The sequence below is a fragment of the Nomascus leucogenys genome, chromosome 11 (genome assembly GCF_006542625.1).
Source record: "Nomascus leucogenys isolate Asia chromosome 11, Asia_NLE_v1, whole genome shotgun sequence".
Lineage (NCBI taxonomy): Eukaryota > Metazoa > Chordata > Mammalia > Primates > Hylobatidae > Nomascus > Nomascus leucogenys.
In genome coordinates this window covers 117,729,617-117,748,518 of record NC_044391.1, presented here as the reverse complement: position 1 = coordinate 117,748,518, position 18,902 = coordinate 117,729,617, and the positions used below count along the sequence as shown (strand labels likewise).

Genomic DNA, 18,902 nt, shown 5'->3' with positions numbered 1-18,902 from the left:
GTTTTTAATTAGCTGGGCATAGTGTCATGGGCCTGTAATCCCAGCTACTTGGGAGTCCCAGGGAGGAAGATCGCTTGGCCCAACAGGTCGAGGTTGCAGTGACAGCTAGTATTGTGCCACTGCACTCCAGCCTGGGCAAGAGTTAGGCCCTATCTCAGAAAAAAAAAAAAAAAAAAAAAAAAAATCAGAAATTTAGCTAGGAGCTTCAAATGACAGGACATTTCTATATACAATGGATTTCCTAATCATGGCTCCACTAACTAGCTGGACCATAGTCTTAGTTTGTATCCCTGACCCTGTAAAACGAGGGATAGGAGTCCAGGTAACTCGTTCCATGGCAGGCAGTAGTCTTTTTTTTTGAGAAAGGTTCTCGCTGTGCTACCCAGGCTGGTCTCATCTTAGGCTCATGGGATCCTCCTGCCTCTGCAGTGGCTGGGATTAGATACAACTGCCACCAGGCCCTGCCCCTAGGCAGTAGTCTTAATGCTTGTCGTGGGGGGTTGGGGAAGGAAGGCGTTGAGTATCAGGGTAAATGCTGCAGAGCTGTTAAGGACTTAGGCCCTGGAGTCAAATGCCTCTGCTCACATCCCACTCTGCAAGACTTTGGGCAACTTAAGCAGCAGCCTCTGTTTCCATCGCAGTGGCTCTTGCCTATAATCCCAGCACTTTGGGAGGCTGAGGCAGGAGGATCGCTTGAGCCCAAGAGTTCGAGACCACCCCACCTCTACAAAAAAATCCAAAAAGTAATCTGCTTCCTCATGTGAATGTGGTTGTGAGGAGTGACATAACACATAGAGTGCAATGAGCAAGTCCCAGCACAGAAGACTCATTTCATAAAATACGTGTTTATTATTACCATAGGCCTACAGTCCCCGGTATTCTTAATGCATCTTGCCTGAGAAGTATCACACTCATGCCTATCAACCAGCTCATACATTTAATCAAAGGAATTTGGCAGCTGTAGGGTTGTCTTTTCATCCATATCGTCCCTGGAATTAAGTGTCCTGCTATACCAGTGCAGATTCAGCAGCATCTGTCAAGAGTTTCAGTCCCATTTGCAGAGGAAAGGCTCTCCGGCTTCGGTCCGTGGCTCTCCGTAGGTGCCTTGTCTGGACCCAGCCTACCTTCATCTCTGTTAGGTTTCGGGGTCTTTCTCCACACTGTGTCTTGTCCAATCACAAGACTTCAACGGAGCCGGCGGTCTGGCCTAGGCTCTTACGCGTGGGATGTCTGCAGGCCAACAATCCGAGTCGGGATTCGAAGCCGCGCGCAGTGCCCGGAACGACCCCTCCACGTCGAGGCCAGTGTAGAGCCCGGAAAGAAAAGCAAGCGGCCTCGGCCCCGCACAGCCCAGGATTAAATGTTTGCGCCAGGGCCCCTCTGGCTACCTGGTGGTGTCCCCGAGCGGCCTCGGAGGCCGCGACGTAGCTCCTGGGTGAAGGCGTCTCTGAATCTCTCAGCGCGGCGGCACAGGGAGCCCACCGGCCCAGCCGCGAGGTCCTGCAGGCGGCGGGCCGCGTCCTGGCCCCGCAGCTGGGCCTGCAGCAGTGCGAAGGCCGTGAGCTGCGCGGCACGTCGGATAGGCCGCGACTCTGACAGACGTTCCACCAGCTGCGGGCTGTGCAGCAGGGCGGCCAGCAGCCGCCGCAGAACCATCTTCCCCAAGCGCCCAGAACCCGACCTCGCCACCCTTGTCTTCCGCCCCGCGGCGCCCGACTCGGACGTTATATGCGCCCGCGCAGCTTGATGACGACACTGTCGCCCTCGGATTGGGTCCAATGAGATGCGCGCCTCCCCGCGTTTCCGCTTCCGCCATCGCAGTCGCAGCCTCGTGCGGGGAGTTGCTGCATTCACGTCCGCTTCTCGGCGCTATGTCGGGTGGCCTCCTGAAGGCGCTGCGCAGCGACTCCTACGTGGAGCTGAGCCAGTACCGGGACCAGCACTTCCGGGTGAGGGAGGCCGGGCCGCGAGAGGGGAAGGCCCTGGGCCAGAACGCTGAGAAACGGTTTGCTCTTGTCTCATTGTGTTGCCTCCCATTCAGCTGCAATCCGCAAACGCCAAGTGGGGCCCCGGTGCCTGCGAGCGAGGCAGGGAATGGGTGCTGGGAGGGTGCTTGGATATCACTGAAGCCACTCTCTCTGGAAGACAGGGAATTTGAGGCTCGCTTTCCCATTCCCTCGCAGCCGCTCCCTGTACCCCAGCCAGTGCCGAGAGGTTTGAGCGGTGGTGGAAGTGGTGGCTCCCGTTTCCACGGTTGTGCCTCGGCAGATGACTACGTAACAAGGGGGAGGGGTGCCCTTCTCTCTCCCAGAGTATGTAGAGGCGCCTTCCTGATGCAGATGCGGGGCGTTTTACTTTGTTTTTTAAATCGGCGAAGCAGTGCCCTTCGGCGATTCGGGCCCCTTCTCTGGGAGGATGGTGTTAGGGAAGCTGTACGCGGTGCGTGGGAGACAAGTGGAGTCCTCACTCCGCCCTCGGGGAAGCTGCGGAGTGGGGAGGTGGACCCGCCAAGCTAGACACTTTGAGGGTGTTCGGATGTAAAGATCGGAGAATTGCTGGATTTCAGAAGAGGGAAATTTTTAGTCCGGACTATATCACAGTATATTTTGTGGAAAAAGGGGAGGCAGCAGATGTTCATAGACTTCTCAGTATCAGCAGAGGTAGGGATGGAATACGGTTGGGGGTTGGCGGGGCGGGACTCATTAACCCAATTATTTAGTAAACGTTTATTGAGTGCTGTCGCCAAAGCCTTGTGCTAAACCCTAGAGGGAGAGGGAAGACAGTTTCTGCACTCTGCGAGCTCATAATCCCCTGTAGTGAGGATTCAGAAAAGGGAAAAATCCTCTTGTGATTGGGAAATGAAGGGGCGCATATAGCAGAGGGTAAGTGTGGAGAATGTGTGAAATGTTACTAGAGTAGGGAAAAGGAAATTTTGTTTGACGCCACATTAGGGAAGCAATTAAATTTATTTAGTCAAGGCGGCTCACGCCTGTAATCCCAGCACTTTGGGAGGCTGAGGAGGGTGGATCACGAGGTTAGGAGTTCAAGACTAGCCTGGCCAAGATGGTGAAACCCTGTCTTACTAAAAATACAAAAATTAGACGGGCGTGGTGGCGGGCGCTTGTAATCCCAGCAATTTGGGAGGCTGAGGCAGGAGAATCGCTTGAATCCGGGAGGTGGAGGTTGCAGTGAGATTGTGTCACTGCACTCCAGCCTGGGCGACGGAGCGATATTCCTTTTCAAAAAAAAAAAATTATTCAGTTAATCTATTTTATTTTTTGAGACAGAGTCTCGCTCTGTTGCCTAGGCTGAAGTGCAGTGGCGCAATCACGGCTCATGCAGCCTCAACCTCCGGAGCGAGCCTAAGTGATCCTCCCCACGTCAGCCTCCTGAGAAGCTGGGACCACAGGCTCTCGCCACCACATCCGGCTAATTTTTTGTAGAGACAGGGTCTCCCTGTGTTGCTCAGGCCGGTCTCGAACTCTGGGACTCAAGCGATCCACCTGCCTGGGCTTCCCAAAGTGCTGGGATGCCTAAGTGCCAGGCATGATTTGCACTTCCACCACTTTTACAGTTACTACTTGAGACAGTTCCACATCCTGACCATTTTGAACTTAAAGCATCCTGTGAGATGAAAACTGAAAACTTTTGACTTTGTCTGTTATTCATCTCCTCAGTCTAAAACCTATAGCTTTTTTTAGATGGTAATGCCATACTGTCATGTGGAATTTCTAGCATTCTGTGAATGGAATCCATATTAATATACTTTAAGTACTTACACCACAGTTATCTTAAACTGTAGGCTATTTATTTGGATCTTACTTACATGTGTGAGAAAAGTAGAAAGAAAAAGAAGATGCCTCCTGTCCATGTTAACAAATCAGTAACAAGTAAAATGAAAGGAATTTACTTTCTCTAATGTCTCACTCCAGAGTTCCGAAAACCTCTTTTTAACATACAATGACTACTGTCCTGTGCACTTTTTGTTTTGTTTTTGAGATGGAGTTTCACTCTTGTTGTCCAGGCTCAAGTGCAATGGTGCGATCTCAGCTCCCTGCAACCTCCACCTCGCAGGTTCAAACGATTCTCCTGCTTCAGCCTCCCGAGTAGCTGGGATTACAGGCGCCCACCACCATGCCCAGCTAATTTTTTGTATTTTTAGTAGAGACGGGGTTTCACTATGTTGGCCAGGCTGGTCTCAAACTCCTGACCTCAGGCGATCCACCTGCCTCAGCCTCCCAAAGTGCTGGGATTACAGGCATGAGCCACCGCGCCTGACCCCGATGAGCCATTTTGGACCCAGGGATTTGTCTGTCAGGTGTGTTGGATGAAGCCCAGTTATATTCTTGTCTCTGGCTTCATCCTGTCATCCCAATTTGGAAGCCCATTAAGAAAGTGAGCTCTGTTTTGTTTTTAGTGATCACTACATTTTTTCCTAAACTCAGAGAAAAAATATATGAGCATGTAAAGCATCAAAGTTGTTGCTTTGAACAATCTCTATGGGGTTATTAAAAGAGGAACTCTATCTCTGAAAATCCACTTTTCACTATAGAGGATAAAAGGGCCCTTTGTCATATATTGGGTCAAGGTCCAGAATCTAAACTTGGGCTTAAAGGATGCACTGCTGAGGATATGATGTGTGCAGGGAAAAGGCAAGCCGCTTGTGTGGCAGTCTGGCGTAGAAGTGACTTTGTTGTATGCGGAATAACTTTTGAGCCTTGTCTCTACTAAGAGTCTGGACTTTGCATAAGCACTTCACAGAATGTGAAGTATTGCACTTGAGCCTGGACAACAAGAGTGAAACTCCATCTCAAAAACAAAACAAAAAGTCCACAGGACAGTAGTCATTGTATGTTAAAAAGAGGTTTTCGGAACTCTGGAGTGAGACATTAGAGAAAGTAAATTCCTTTCATTTTACTTCTGTTACTGATTTGTTAACATGGACAGGAGGCATCTTCTTTTTCTTTCTACTTTTCTCACACATGTAAGTAAGATCCAAATAAATAGCCTACAGTTTAAGATAACTGTGGTGTAAGTACTTAAAGTATATTAATATGGATTCCATTCACAGAATGCTAGAAATTCCACATGACAGTATGGCATTACCATCCCTTTTTTTGGGCAAGGGATTTGTGGTAGGCTGGGATGAGAGAATTTGATTTCCAAATCAGAATTAATGAATGTTCCTACCATACTTAGAAATACTATTTAAGCAAGGCTCTGAAGTTGCTTAACTTTTGTCTCTATTTGAAATTCTAGGGTGACAATGAAGAACAAGAAAAATTACTGAAGAAAAGCTGTACGTTGTATGTTGGAAATCTTTCTTTTTACACAACTGAAGAACAAATCTATGAACTCTTCAGCAAAAGTGGTGACATAAAGAAAATCATTATGGGTCTGGATAAAATGAAGAAAACAGCATGTGGATTCTGTTTTGTGGAGTATCCTTCCTGTGGAACTAATGTAGCTGCTGAACCAGGGTAGAGCTGAGAATGGTAGCTCATAAGCGTCCCTGCACTCGCCCCTACGTTTTCCTTCATCTCCCTCCTACCTTCCGCCCAGTGTGTCTCTGCTCTTATACCGTAAAGCCGATACTATTTATATTCTCTTCTGAAATCCATGCTTTGTGGTTCTTTAACAAAAACAGTTTTTCAAGAATGTTTGCCCTTCACGTAAAAAAAAAAAAATCCAAAGAATGTAGTGAAAATATAAAAATCTTGTACTGTTCTAAACCCCTAATTCCCTTTGCCAGAGGCAGTCAGTTACCAGTTTCTTGGGCGTCTTTCAAGTAACCCTGTGGGTGTGCGGTAGTGTATTTCATGTGCTGTTTTTAAAATCTTTATTTTTTATTGTTCCATTTCAGCACATGTAGGTCTGTTTTTAAAATAGCTGTACAGCTGGGCATGGTGGCTGGTGTTTGTAGTGCCAGCTACTCAGGAAGCTGAGGCAGGAGGATCAGTTGAGCCCAAGAGTTCAAGGCCACACTGATTTGTGACTGTGCTCCAGCAGGGGTGACGGGTTAAGACCCCATCTTAAAAAAAAAAATTTTTAATAGCTGTATAGTATTTCATTATATAGATGTATATACGCTGATTGTGTAGGTACAAACCAAAACTGTATTTACTTGTGATCATTTAATTCCCTTACTCAGACTCTTTTAAGTATTGGGCCTCTTGGATTTATCCTGTGTTCTTTTTACTGTATGTTTTGGTCAATTTAATATTCTGAGAAATTTTGCAGACCCAATCTAATGTATCTTTTGAATTTTTTCCTGTACCCTGAATTATGTTTGTTTCGGTTGAAATTTTTCCTTAAGTGTCTGTGATCCCTGGATTTCTGCTCATAATTAAGGAAAAGAATGCTGACTCACTGGACCCAGGCAGGGCTTCTCTCCCAGATTGCAGGCTTGCCTTGGGGATACGCGGGTTTCCCAAATGCTAGAATGAAAAGAGATTTTATTTTGGCTTGCTAACATCAAAGATACTAGTTTCTCCAGATGGTTTATTCAGAACACTGTTGTCTTATTTTTATTTGTCTGAGATTAAATGTCTTCCCCTTTAATTAAAGGGAGGTCTCTCTGATTAAGTAGGTTTGGGAACTGCTACCTTGGTGATAACCTTGAGTCTTTCCTTCAGTGAAATGCAGCGCAAATTCCATATGCACGGTGACCTTCTCTTTATTAGGGTGCCTTGGAATATATAGCACCTAACTTGAATATATAGCACTTGTTTCTTGGATAAGAAGTGTACAGCGGTCTAAACTTGCACTGAACGTGTTTTATATTTTGCAAACCAAAATACGGAGATGACGGGACCAAAAATTATCAACAGGAATGTCCAAGAAATATGATCAGTGTAGCCATGGATATGTGTCATATTGATTCTATGTGCTTCCAAACCAGTCGCAAACAGGCCTGTGCAAGCTGAATTACTGTCTTTGAACTCCATCTGGTTGGATTAGCTCTTGTACTTTTTAACAACGCAGCTTCATTTACATGTTGTTCCCCTATTTCCAGAAATGTTTGGAAAAATGCTAGTGTTCCTTAATACTTAAGATATTACTCACGCGCAGATGCGGAAAACGCCATGCGGTACATAAATGGAACGCGTCTGGATGACCGAATCATTCGCACAGACTGGGACGCAGGCTTTAAGGAGGGCAGGCAGTACGGCCGTGGGCGATCTGGGGGCCAGGTATGCGAGAAGGGTCTCTGGGCTCAGACACTGCCTGGGAGTTCTGTCACAATGACAGGTGTTTTGGCAATTTGTATTTACTCTTTTGTAAATAACTTTGTGTCTGTAACCTTGGCTTGAAGTGGATCTGAAAACCACCCAACGGTTTGGGTGAATTGTTTTTTTAAACCCTGAAGTGGTATGTTCTGTACGTTTCTAACAAGCAACCATTCTTGAACTTCTGCTAGGGCTAGATACCTTCCACCTGCAGGAACATCTAGAATGAAAGCAAAACGCACTGAAGTGAGTTGAAGTGCATATGTCCTGCTTGAAATGTTCACATTGTGGCATCTGAACAGGTTTCACTGTTTGTCTAACATGTTTGTGGGAGGCATATTTGTTACGCCATTCTTTTCCATACTGTAACTCTGGATTCTTTCCATTAAAGGTTCGGGATGAGTATCGGCAGGACTACGATGCTGGGAGAGGAGGCTATGGAAAACTGGCACAGAACCAGTGAGTGGTGAGAGCTCTGTCAGTGACAAACACTCCCTTGGCCTGTTGAATTTATTGAAGAACATCACCTAAAGTCTGCAAACGAGCCCATTTTTACCAAGATTTGATCAGTGTCTTCACTGAGCTGGAAGCCTCTGAGAGTTATTAAAGGACAGAATCCAAAAGAATGCCTTTTATTCTTGTCTGAGAATCTTGGCCATGTGTCAGATTATCAGAACAATTTTGTTACCAGGTCAGAAATTGTGTTCTTTGACAACAGATTGGGTCTATAATGTTCATTAGTCTTTAGCCATAACCACTACACTTTTAGAAAGACAAAAAAATTTAAAAATTTGTTTTTACCATAATGAGTCTTAAGTAGGTTCATGATCTACATTGGGGCCTGGGATGATTTTTTTAATTTTAAGTTTGCATGAGATAGCCTAATAAATGGAGGTGGGGCCAGGCATGGTGGCTCACACCTGTAATCCCAACACTTTGGGAGGCTGAGGAGGAAGGATAACTTGAGGCCAGGAGTTTGAGACTAGACTGGGCAACACAGCAAGACCCCGTCTCTACAAAGCAAAACAAAAAACAACAAATGGAGTTGTGCTATGTTGTATTGCTTTGCACAAAATTAGGAACAGGTGTTTGACAACTGAATTTGTTTTCTATGAAATCTAACCTCTAAAGGCAAGCTTAGAGGTCATGGACCTTCCTGTATAGTTGATGCAAAAGCAATCTCCACAGGAAAGCACTGCTTCCATGCTTTACACATCAGGAAATGAGGCCAGAACTTGAGTATTTACTAACACGTTTTTCAAAAGATGTCAGTGTTATACCTAAAGCTAAAAAAAAGCAAGGGTTTGTCATAGAGGGAACCTCTAAATAATTTCAGGGGTAGGGGAGATGTTGTCAATAGGAAATGGGATAAAACATCAAGAGACCATGAAAACACTGCCTTGACCTAAGGACCAGCAAGTTTATTCTTTACATTTTCAGTGATGCTGGGAACGGACTGGGTTTAAAAAGGGAGCTTGAAGATGGAATGTCTAACAGTCACAGAAGGTTCCTGCAGGAGATGCCTCTTTTAGCCATTTCTCATTTCCTCAAATTTTACCTACTGAGGCTCAAGCCTTCACAGTGAGCTGATGGTCTCTCCAGGGGAGGGGAGTCTAGGGAATTTATTTGGTATTTGTAAGGCAAGAGGTGATTAGGTGATTTCTCTCTGAGTTATTGCTCATTTAAAACTGTTAAGTCCAGTATAATTTTCCCTGATATGAAAAAATGTGAATTTTTTTCACTTGGCAACAAAGTACCTTCTAATTTCCAATAGTCCGTGAAAGTTGGGGCTGAAGTACCTTAGTGTGAATGTCTCTCATGTTAAACGGAGTGTAGAAATCTGAATTTTTAAAAGAGCTATAACTAGTTGTAAGTGCTTAGGAAGAAACTTTGCAAACATTTAATGAGGATACACTGTTCATTTTTAAAATTCCTTCACACTGTAATTTAATGTGTTTTATATTCTTTTGTAGTAAAACATAACTCAGATTTCTACAGGAGACAGTGGTTTTATTTGGATTGTCTTCTGTAATACGTTTCAATAAAGCTGGATTGTTGTTGCTGCCTGTTTCCTGGCCTATAAAGAGGGTTGTGTTCTGGAACTCCTGTACTCTGGATACACATGAATGAGTTCCAGGGGGATTCTATGAATAATGTGGACAATTTGCACGTCCATTTTGATTGACAGTTGGAAATAACCATTGCTGCGTGTGAAGAGAGAGCACAGATATTCTTGTGAAAGCGATAAAATAGGCACCAAGCAACCTCTACTGATAGAAGAATAGGTTAGTTTTCCAAAAAACATGCTCTGGATGATTGCAGGGGAAGAGAAATTGCAGGCGAATTAAGAGCATCTTATGTTTCCTGGGCTTGAGAACACTAAATGTGAGTCTCTTTACTGCACCATTCTTTCCTATTTCTCATGGACAGCACCTGACCTGTTTCTCACTTTAATCAGAGAAAGTGAAAATTCAAACATACACTAAGATGAAGGAATCACTATTAATACATGTTAGTGAAGTGTGAGAAACATTCAGTTTCTCAGTCAAGCTAAGATGAAGCTATAGAACATTTCCATTGCAGAAAATTCGAGTGATGGTGCTGCTGCTCTAAGGGTGAGGTGCTCTAAGGGTGAGCTGGTTAGGGCCTGCACTGCTCACTGTTGTGAAATGACCTCTGTCGTGACTGGAATGTCACAAGAAAAAAATTACTCCTCGCCAAACAGTACATGTTAAGAGAACACAAGTTTATAAAGGCATTTAGTTTATTTTTCAAAAAAATACTTTGCTAGAAGGGTTGAGTACTGTAATTTTACGTGATCATAATCTCTAAATAAATTCTTTTTCTGACCAACAGTTACCAGTTAAGTGAACAGCTTGTCTAGGTCTGCTTTTGTAACACCCAAATAATTAGCACTTCTCTGGTGGTATTCCCTGGGCCATCTTAATTCTCTAGAGGCCAGGAGGCAGAGCCTAGCACATAACAAAGTATGTGCTTTATAACTGCTGATTAATTCAGTTTCTTAACTAGGCAGAGCAGGTCATCAGTATATCTAATTCACACTGTTAATACATTGTCTTGCTGAAGAGTCTGACCTGCCCAGAACCCCGTTACGTCTAGCCCAGGGAAGCAGTAAACTGCAAAGCAGAGAAAAGGCGCAGCTAAGATGAGGCTAGTGCTGGCTGAGTCCCAGTTAGGTCTGTTACTGTTCTCTTCCAACTATAAATCCAGGATGACTTACTCAGATTCAGTGCTATGTAGAAAATAGAATGCACAGCCAAAAACATAATTTGGGGATGACTGGCAGCACCTTCTTTTCCCTTTCTTAAGAGGCTAACTGAAAGTTGATTAGGATTCTTGAGAGAACGTAACTAAAAGGTGAATCAAATCTATATTCACTGCTATAGATTTAATAAAAGGAAAGACCACTGTAAAGAGGCAAGTACAACCTGATGCGTTTGCTGAGGAGGGGACTGGGCAGCTTGTTGAAGGCTCGTCAAAAGTAGCGCTTAGTTAGCACAAGCCCTGCACTCAACCTCAAAAGCATAAGGTCTAGGCCGGGCGCGGTGGCTCACGCCCGTAATCCCAGCACTTTGTGAGGCAGAGGCGGGTGGATCACCTGAGGTCAGGAGTTCGAGACCAGCCTGACCAACATGGCGAAACCCTGTCTCTACTAAAAATACAAAAATTAGCTGGGTGTGGTGGCACACAGCTGTAGTCCCAGCTATTGGGGAGGCTGAGGCAGGAGAATCGCTTGAACCTGGGAGGCAGAGGTTACAGTGAGGCGAGATCACATCACTGCACTCCAGCCTGGGCAACACAGCAAGACTCCATCTCAAAAAAATTAAAAAAGGCATAAGGTCTGCCTACCTCATGGGCACCCAAACAGTTCAGTGCCAAACTAGTACCAGTAAAGCCATGCCTGCCTCTTTCACCAACAGTCCAGAGTATATTTCAAAAATATCTTTATTAACCAAGTAAGCAATTACTGCAAACATCAGGACAAAGGACATTCTAATCTAGGACTTGAGTTAATGGGGTTTACACCTAGTTACAAGAAGAGAGGGAAAGCAATTACATGTGCTGAAACTAAGTTTCATCAATGACAAATATTTTAAAATGACTTTTAAAATACTTAACATTGGCCAGGCACGGTGGCTCACGCCTGTAATCCCAGCACTTTGGGAGGCCCCGGTGGGCAGATCACTTGAGGTCAGGAGTTCAAGACCAGCCTGGCCAACATGGTGAAACCCCATCTCTACTAAAAATACAAAAATTAGCCAGGCATGGTGGCACACACCTGTAATCCCAGCTACTTGGGAGGCTGAGGCAGGAGAATCGCTTGAACCTGGGAGGTGGAGGTTGCAGTGAGGCGAGATCGCACCATTGCGCTCCAGCCTGGGGGACAGTGAGACTCTGACTCAAAAAAGAACAAAAAAAACCCTCAACATTTAGTCTAAGCCACACTGGGCAGCACACCTCAAGGTGCCCTATTAAGCATGAGACTGGAAGTGAAAGTCACTGGATTTGGGCAGCTCTCACTCTGGGCGTTGATTTTCTTCCAGGAACAATTCTGTCTTCTGCATGCCAGGTTCTGTCACTGAGGAACTGAAATACTTCCTCACTCTGAAGTACAAGATATTTTGAATCGACAGCCCAGTGACTGGCTACTTTGGTATACCACACCCCCACCAAAAAAAAAAAAAAAAAAAAAAAAATCAGAGGCAAATTTCTGGCATGTTTTGAAAAATCTAATGTTTGCATAATTATGTTTGAAAAACTCATGATGAGATCTTCCTTACCCTAAACTGTCATTTTTTCCTAACGCTGACAGAACCCCACCTATAGCAGCATGAAGTGTCTCTACTCTCAGTCTTTTTAACGACTTGAAACACAGTAAGAAACACTGACCCGGTTTGACATTAAGGATTTTGAGTCTGGAGGACTCAGGAGAGGAAAGTGCTGGGGCTGCTTCCCAGTGTCACCACTGGTGTTGGGAACCCTGCATGTAAACACGGTCGGACTTGATCCTCAACTGCCGGCAGGCAGCCTTCTCAGCCATACCTTAGGGCCAAATGAAACTAAACATTTTGGCTTTTTCAACACTCCAAACCTACACAGGCATAAACTTGAGAATCTTCTGCCATTTACTTGGTGTTTTTCTATTCAAACTTCTGAGTTTCTCATACGTACACTGGTTGGTTTTCCTCCCGATTCAGAAAGGGTAATTGGGTAGGTTTAACATACAACTTTCCAATATGTCACGAAAGGCTGGATTAAAGATGTAAGATGCGTGACACTAATCCTAATGCAGCTAAGTGTATGGACAAGGGCCACTTGGGCCTTTCTTCAGAAGATGAGGTTCAATAGAAGGAGAAAAACAACTGTGCTAGTGTCAGCACTGGTCATGCAGAAGCAGATGTGCCCTGCATGTTACTGAGGTCACTAAAGGGACAGGAGAAAGAACCTGACACGGTTGCTGCGCTCCCATGGGACTAAGTTGTCTCTATTACCTTCCTGCTTCTCTCCAGCCACCTGCAAAACATCTAAAGTCAGTCAGCCTTCAGTTTTGAATGTTTAAATTTCAGATACCCTTGAAATAGAAATGCATTTGGTAAACCTTAACTTCTTCCAATTGGGAGGCAACACAGGGAAATGACAACTTAAAAATTACTCTGAGAACAGCTGCATTCTCATTTGTTTGACCACTAGTTTGATGGATGTTAATATTTTTTTAACAGGTCGAAAACAAACATTCAGGGAATTCAATATCTCAGCAAAAGCCTTTATGAGATGTACGCCACGAATAATTCTTAAAACCACGATTGAAATCTGTCATTGTTACTGGCCTCCAAGGTTGCTTTTTCTCACACCTTACTCTTCCCAAAGCAGCCACTGTGCTTACAAGTGTTGCCTCCAGAAACAGAAGACACCAGTCAGTTTACGACCACTTCCATCTCACCCTTCAAAAGGAATGGACTGCATTCTCTAAGACTCACTTGGAGAAGGAAGTTGGTGAAAGTTGCCGCTGGTAAAGTAAAACAGGACTGGATTTGTCAAAACCACCCCCAGCTACCCTTAATGCCCCAGGGAACACTTAACTATTCTCAGAGTTATGTTGTATCAAAAACATCTTGCATTTTTAGGTTCTGGGAGTAAATCTGAAACCTGTATTCAGTTCACGTCTAACTAAGTTTCAAAAGCTGCACCAAATCTACTAAGCTTTTTTTTTTTTAATACTCTTCACTGCATGCTCTGTCTATATGCATGCGTTTGAATAATAAATATTAAATATGGGGGACGCACAGAACCATAAAATCAAAAATGAAACCAAACTGAATATTAAACAATAGTACATGGTAGCTGGAGAAATGAATAAGGGCAAAAAATAAATTTGAGGTAACAATAGTGGCCCAACACCACTGATCTGAAATATCTGTAAAAATTCAACTAAGTGTTTGGAGATTCAAGTAACAAACCATCTGCTCCAACTGGGTCAGACTTCCCAGAGTCCCTGCTGAGTTTCAGTCCATGAGCCGGCACTCACATAGCTCCTTGTAAATCCTCTTCCGCACTCGGGGCATGTCTTCTTGTGAAAACTGGAAAGGCTGCTCTAAGGCGAGGCACTTGCAGTACTGCAAAAAAAAGGTCCCAGAAACACTTCAGTGGCACTTGGAGTTGTGGATCAGCCCGTTCTGTTTTACTAAATGCAGACCTAATAGTGTCTAAGGCAGAAGACCCCAACCTTTTGGCACCAGGGACTGGTTTCGTGTAAGGCAATTTTTCCACAGACTTGGGGAAGAGGGGGTTGGTTTCAGGATGAATTATCAGGCATTAGTTAGATTCTCATAAGGGGTGAGCAACCTAGATCCCTCGCATCTGCAGTTCACAACAGGGTTCATGTTCCTGTGAGAACCTAATGTGAACGGTATCTGTCCGTGGCCCAGGGGTTTGGGACCCCAATCTAAGGCAGCATTTTCATGTCTGTTTAAACTACTGTAAAAATACACTGTTTTAAGCATTTACCCAAATTATAGGTGACTGACCAAGCTAGTGCATGGCTTGGGATCTCCTCTCCCTCCTGACCCAATACTGTGAAAAGCAGCAACTGATGAAAAGGCCTCAATTCCTCCCAAAGTGCAACCTGCTGCGAGTGCAGCTAGACACATCATGGCCCTTAATGGGAACTTGAATTTGTTTATAAAAGCCCAAACATGCATGAGGTATACAAACGAACCTGTCTTCCAAGATCTTTGCAGATGTCTAAATTCATGCATCATATTCTGTAATTTTCTTCATAAATATATGTATAACTGAATTTTTTCCATAGCCCTTTTCAATCTCTAAGGAGATCTACAGCACGAGATGGCAGTTTTTCAATGTGGACCTTATTTAAAATCTAATCACTGTGTCAAAGACCTGCAGATTGCTTGCCAATGGTTTTTTTTTTTTAATTCTGCAAATGCCAATGGTTATGATATGGACAAATTCAAGTCAGTCTCCAATGTGGCTTACTAATAACCTCCAATGAGACATGGATGATACCCACAGTTCACTCTTGAACCCTGGAAGGTGGTTCTTCCTAATGATAACATCTGAAAATGCAGAAACTACTGCTCCTCAGCAATAAAGGGGAGAGAAAGTACTCCGCTGCTTGTACCTAGCATCATATACACATACAGGAACTGCCATCTCTCCCCTCTCAACCCAACAAACTCAATTCACATATTGTAAATTCTGAAAAAGCAGTATTTCTTTACCTGGAGCACAAAGACTCCACAGTCACTGTCATTTTTCTGTTGTGGAATACACTGAAGGGAAAAACAAAATAGTCATTAAAATAAGATCAATTACTTCTCTTCAGATAAGAAAAACTCCTTTATGGAAAAATGCGCAAAAGATAGGAAACTTTTCTCTCTCCAGGACAGCTGGTATATCTGATATCTCAAGCAACTAATTTTATGGAGGCACCTGGCCACATAAAAAGAGCTATCAGGTGGCAACCCCAATTTATAGAACAATGTTTTACCTAAATATGAGAAATGGGAAATCAAATGTAAAAACCTATTTTAAAACATGCATTTGGATACTGAGCTCTGCTATCAATTCACTGACAGTGGAGTCAAAATGGAATTGTAGCTGGGAGAACAAAGGCCCGGGCTCTGGATGCTAGGATGGTGACAACTCCGCTGAGCAGTCTTCACTTTTGATCTCACATCACACGACCCTGTTCTATTCTTTGAACGAAATCGTGAAGGTAAACAGTATGGTTTTTGTTTTGGGTTTTTCGCGACAGGGTCTCACTCTGTCGCCCAGGCTGGAGTGCAGTGGCACAGTCTCAGTCTCCTGAGTTCAAGCAATCCTCCCACCTCAGCATCCCAAGTAGCTGGGACTATGCTGGCTAATTTTATTATTTGTAGAGATGAGGTCTCACCATGTTGCCTAGGCTGGTCTTGAATTCCTAGACTCAAGCAATCCGTGCACCTTTGCCTCCCAAAGTGCTGGGATTACAGGTGTGAGCCACTGTGCCCAGCCAACAGTATGTTTCTAAAAGAACTGGTTACTGTATTCTGCCCAAAGCGGTAATACAGAAGATCTGACTAAATTTAGAATACCTAGATTTTTTAGTTGGGTAAAATTCAGGAAATTTACTAGTTCTGGTTTGAACTGGTATACTAGGTTATTCAAAACACAAACTTAAGCTTAATTTTAAAATTTAGCATTTGGTTCAGTTCACAGGCGAACTAATAAATCTTGTCTCTTTGGGTTTGGGTTAAAGGTTTGTTTCAAGATCCTGCCTATAACATCGTGTCAACGATCCAGACAGACCTGCGTTTAAGGACCTGACTCTGTATCAATAGTTTTGATGTCCTTTGGGGAAAATCATACCTGGGCTTCAGTTTTCTCATTTGAAAAATAAAGACGATGCTTATCCCTAAATGACCTGCCTACCTCACAGGTTATAAGGATCAAATGAGATCTAATACACAAAAACACTGGAAACAACACAGCCCGCTATCAGTGGAAGACACTGGTATTTACGACAGGAATGAGCGGCTGTGCCTGGGCACTCTGCCCCACAGTTTGAAAGTCATGGGCCAAGCATGGTGCTGCATCCAGACAGTGGTGGGACTAAAGCACCTGGGCTACTATCTTCCCCACATGCCTGGCAAGTAGCCCAATGCACTTTCTCCCCCTCAGTGGATCCAAACAGTCATTTCAGCATTTCTCTGGGTCTATATGGGTCATCTGGAAATAAGAGCCATGATGCAAGAGGCAAGTGCCACCCAAAAAAGGTTTTTTTCTTCCCCAGAAGACCAAACACATCATTAGCAACTTCCTCAGGGAGGAAATGACTGAAGTGATTTGCTCCCAGGAAGCACTGGGCAACTGAGCAGCGATGATGAATACTAAACTGAAGTTTATTCTCAGCTGCCTCCCTGGAGCCTCCAGGGTCTCCTTGGTATCTCTGTCACTAGCCTTCAAATGCTCTTAAAGGCACCCACCCTTAGATAATTCCATCCCCTGGACATGCCTGGGTTTCATTGTTATCACATACTTACCTTCGTAACAGCAGTCTGCCAACCCTGAAGAAATTCAGGTCTATTTTTTTCTCTGGCTTCAGTCAGCAAATACTTTCTTATATTCTGGTTAAAAAGAAACCACAACACAGATGCTGTGTTCCATCAGTTGGTGAAAAATGGAACATGCCCATAGCAGACAGAAGGAAAGGAGGAGGCTGTGGCCCCATAACTGGGCAGAGTATGCATTAAGAAGCTGGAACAATTTTTTTTTTTTTTTTTTTTTAAGAGAGAGGATCTTGCTCTGTCACCCAGGCTGGAGTACAATGGCGTGATCACAGCTCACTGCAGCCTTGAACTCCTAGGCTCCAGAGATCCTCCTACCTCAGCCTTCCAAGTAGCTGGGACTACAGGTGTACACCACTGCTCCCGGCTAAAGCTGGAACTTTATTTCAGACTCTTCATTTCATATTGTTAAGGGGGAGTCAGACCTTCTGTATTCAAGGTATGCATCAAGACTGTAGACGCTGGCATTTTTTTAATCAGAACATTTTATGAGATGGTTAGCCAGCCCTTCCCAGCAGTGGTCAGCTTGCTGCATTTGAAACTTACATACTGCCAAGTCAAAAAGAAAGTCTTTATCATTGCCAATGCTCAACAGAGGAAAGGAACCCATGGCAGACATCATTAATAACTAAATGAAAAGCATTCCAGCCTTAGATATTCTGATACACTCCTTATTTTTGAGGGCTGCAGAAAAGGTTAACATTCAGCTTCTGGAAAGTTATACTAAAATTCATTCTGAATACTAAATATGGTCAAGTCCACTGTTGAACTATCTACCAAGATGAAGCCTGCTGGAGTTTCAAAACGTCCCCAGTGCTCTCAACCTCTGTGCGTCTCTCTCCACATCAAGAGTGAAGTCAGAGGTTATGTGAATAACCCACCCCACCCCACCGCCCAACAAAAGTGGACCAGGGCCAGACGTGGTGGCTCACGCCTGTAATCCCAGCACTTTGGGTGGCTGAGGCAGGTGGATCACATGAGGTGAGGTCAGGAGTTCAAGACCAGCTTGACCAACATGGTGAAACCCCATTTCTACTAAAAATACAAAAATTAGCCAGGCATGGTGGTGCACACCTGTAATCCCAGCTACTCCAGAGGCTGAGACACGAGAATCACTTGAACCCAGGAGGCAGAGGTTGCCATGAGCCAAGACTGGGCCACTGAACTCCAACCTGGGGGACAGAGTGAGACTCTGACTCAAAAAAAAAAAAAAAAGGTGGACTGGAAGCCACCTCTTCAGAACAAAAAACATGATGAAAGCAAATAATTATCTAACAAAGTATGACAGCAATATTGCACTGCTCCCTCTAAAGAAGTAACTTCAAGTCCTCAGAATAAGCAGTATATATAAATTCTTTTTTTTCTGAGATGGAGTCTTGCTCTGTTACCCAGGCTAGAGTGTAGTGGTGCGATCTCAGCTCACTGCAACCTCCACCTCCCAGGTTCAAGCCATTCTCCTGCCTCAGCCTCCTGAGTACCTGGGACTACAGGTGTGCACCACCATGCCCAGCTAATTTTTGTATTTTTAATACAGACGGGGTTTCACCATGTTGGCCAGGATGGTCTCTATCTCTTGACCTTCTGATCTGCCCGTCTCAGCCTCCCAAAATGCTGGGATTACAGGCGTGAGCCACCCTGCCCGGCCAGTGTATGTAAATTCTTAAGTAAAATACAGGCAAAAAAGATTTGTCCTTAAAAATGGTCACCAGTGCTCAAAATGTACTGAGCATCTCTAATGGTTCAAGTGCTGGGGACACTAGTGAATAAAGCTCTTGTAGTCTCTGCTGCCATGGAATCTACACATTTATGTGGTGACTGTTTAAAACACTTTTCGTCAATTCTTTGGAAATACAGGCCCCTAACTTAGTTAAGAGCCACTTCTACAACCCCTACATCCTCTCAAAACAAAAAACAGCTTGACCCCACCCGGGCAGATGACTGAACTGTATTTGGCTCTAAATGACTTCTAGCTATCACCTAAAAGGAGTCTGTTCTTAGGGTGTTTTTGCAAATGTGCAAAATTATTAGGCCAATTGTAATTTTGCTGAAAAGGTAAGAACTCTGCAGGAGGGCTTGGGCAAAAATT

General features: G+C 44.2%; 3 protein-coding genes across 5 annotated transcripts in view; 1 reads left to right on the top strand and 2 right to left on the bottom strand.

Annotated features, from left to right (window-relative positions):
- Window positions 1-826: 826 nt before the first annotated feature.
- On the bottom strand, window positions 827-1,748 carry NCBP2AS2 (NCBP2 antisense 2 (head to head)). Its single transcript, XM_003280119.4, has one exon. The coding sequence runs from the start codon at window positions 1,654-1,656 to the stop codon at window positions 1,357-1,359; it is 300 nt and encodes a 99-aa protein (XP_003280167.1). The 5' UTR covers window positions 1,657-1,748; the 3' UTR covers window positions 827-1,356.
- A 1-nt stretch (window position 1,749) lies between these two features.
- On the top strand, window positions 1,750-9,282 carry NCBP2 (nuclear cap binding protein subunit 2). Of its 2 annotated transcripts, none has more exons than XM_004089715.3 (4): window positions 1,750-1,949; window positions 5,260-5,441; window positions 7,055-7,193; window positions 7,621-9,282. In XM_004089715.3, the coding sequence occupies exons 1-4, from the start codon at window positions 1,779-1,781 to the stop codon at window positions 7,690-7,692; spliced, it is 564 nt and encodes a 187-aa protein (XP_004089763.2). In that variant the 5' UTR covers window positions 1,750-1,778; the 3' UTR covers window positions 7,693-9,282. The 2 variants fall into 2 exon arrangements, with proteins under 2 accessions (XP_004089763.2, XP_012366107.1); XM_012510653.2 differs by lacking the exon at window positions 1,750-1,949 and adding an exon at window positions 2,016-2,660.
- Window positions 9,283-9,975: 693 nt separating this feature from the next.
- SENP5 (SUMO specific peptidase 5) overlaps window positions 9,976-18,902 on the bottom strand; it is a 55,129-nt gene continuing 46,202 nt past the window's right edge. Inside the window, exons 8-10 of one of the 2 annotated variants that reach the window (XM_030823025.1) lie at window positions 16,793-16,876; window positions 14,990-15,040; window positions 9,976-13,864 (exon numbers count right to left, since the gene is read on the bottom strand). In XM_030823025.1, coding sequence (XP_030678885.1) covers window positions 13,754-13,864; window positions 14,990-15,040; window positions 16,793-16,876 — 246 coding nt within the window. In that variant the 3' untranslated portion in view covers window positions 9,976-13,753. The remainder of the gene's footprint in view (window positions 13,865-14,989; window positions 15,041-16,792; window positions 16,877-18,902) is intronic. The other variant, XM_030823026.1, reaches the window with a different exon arrangement.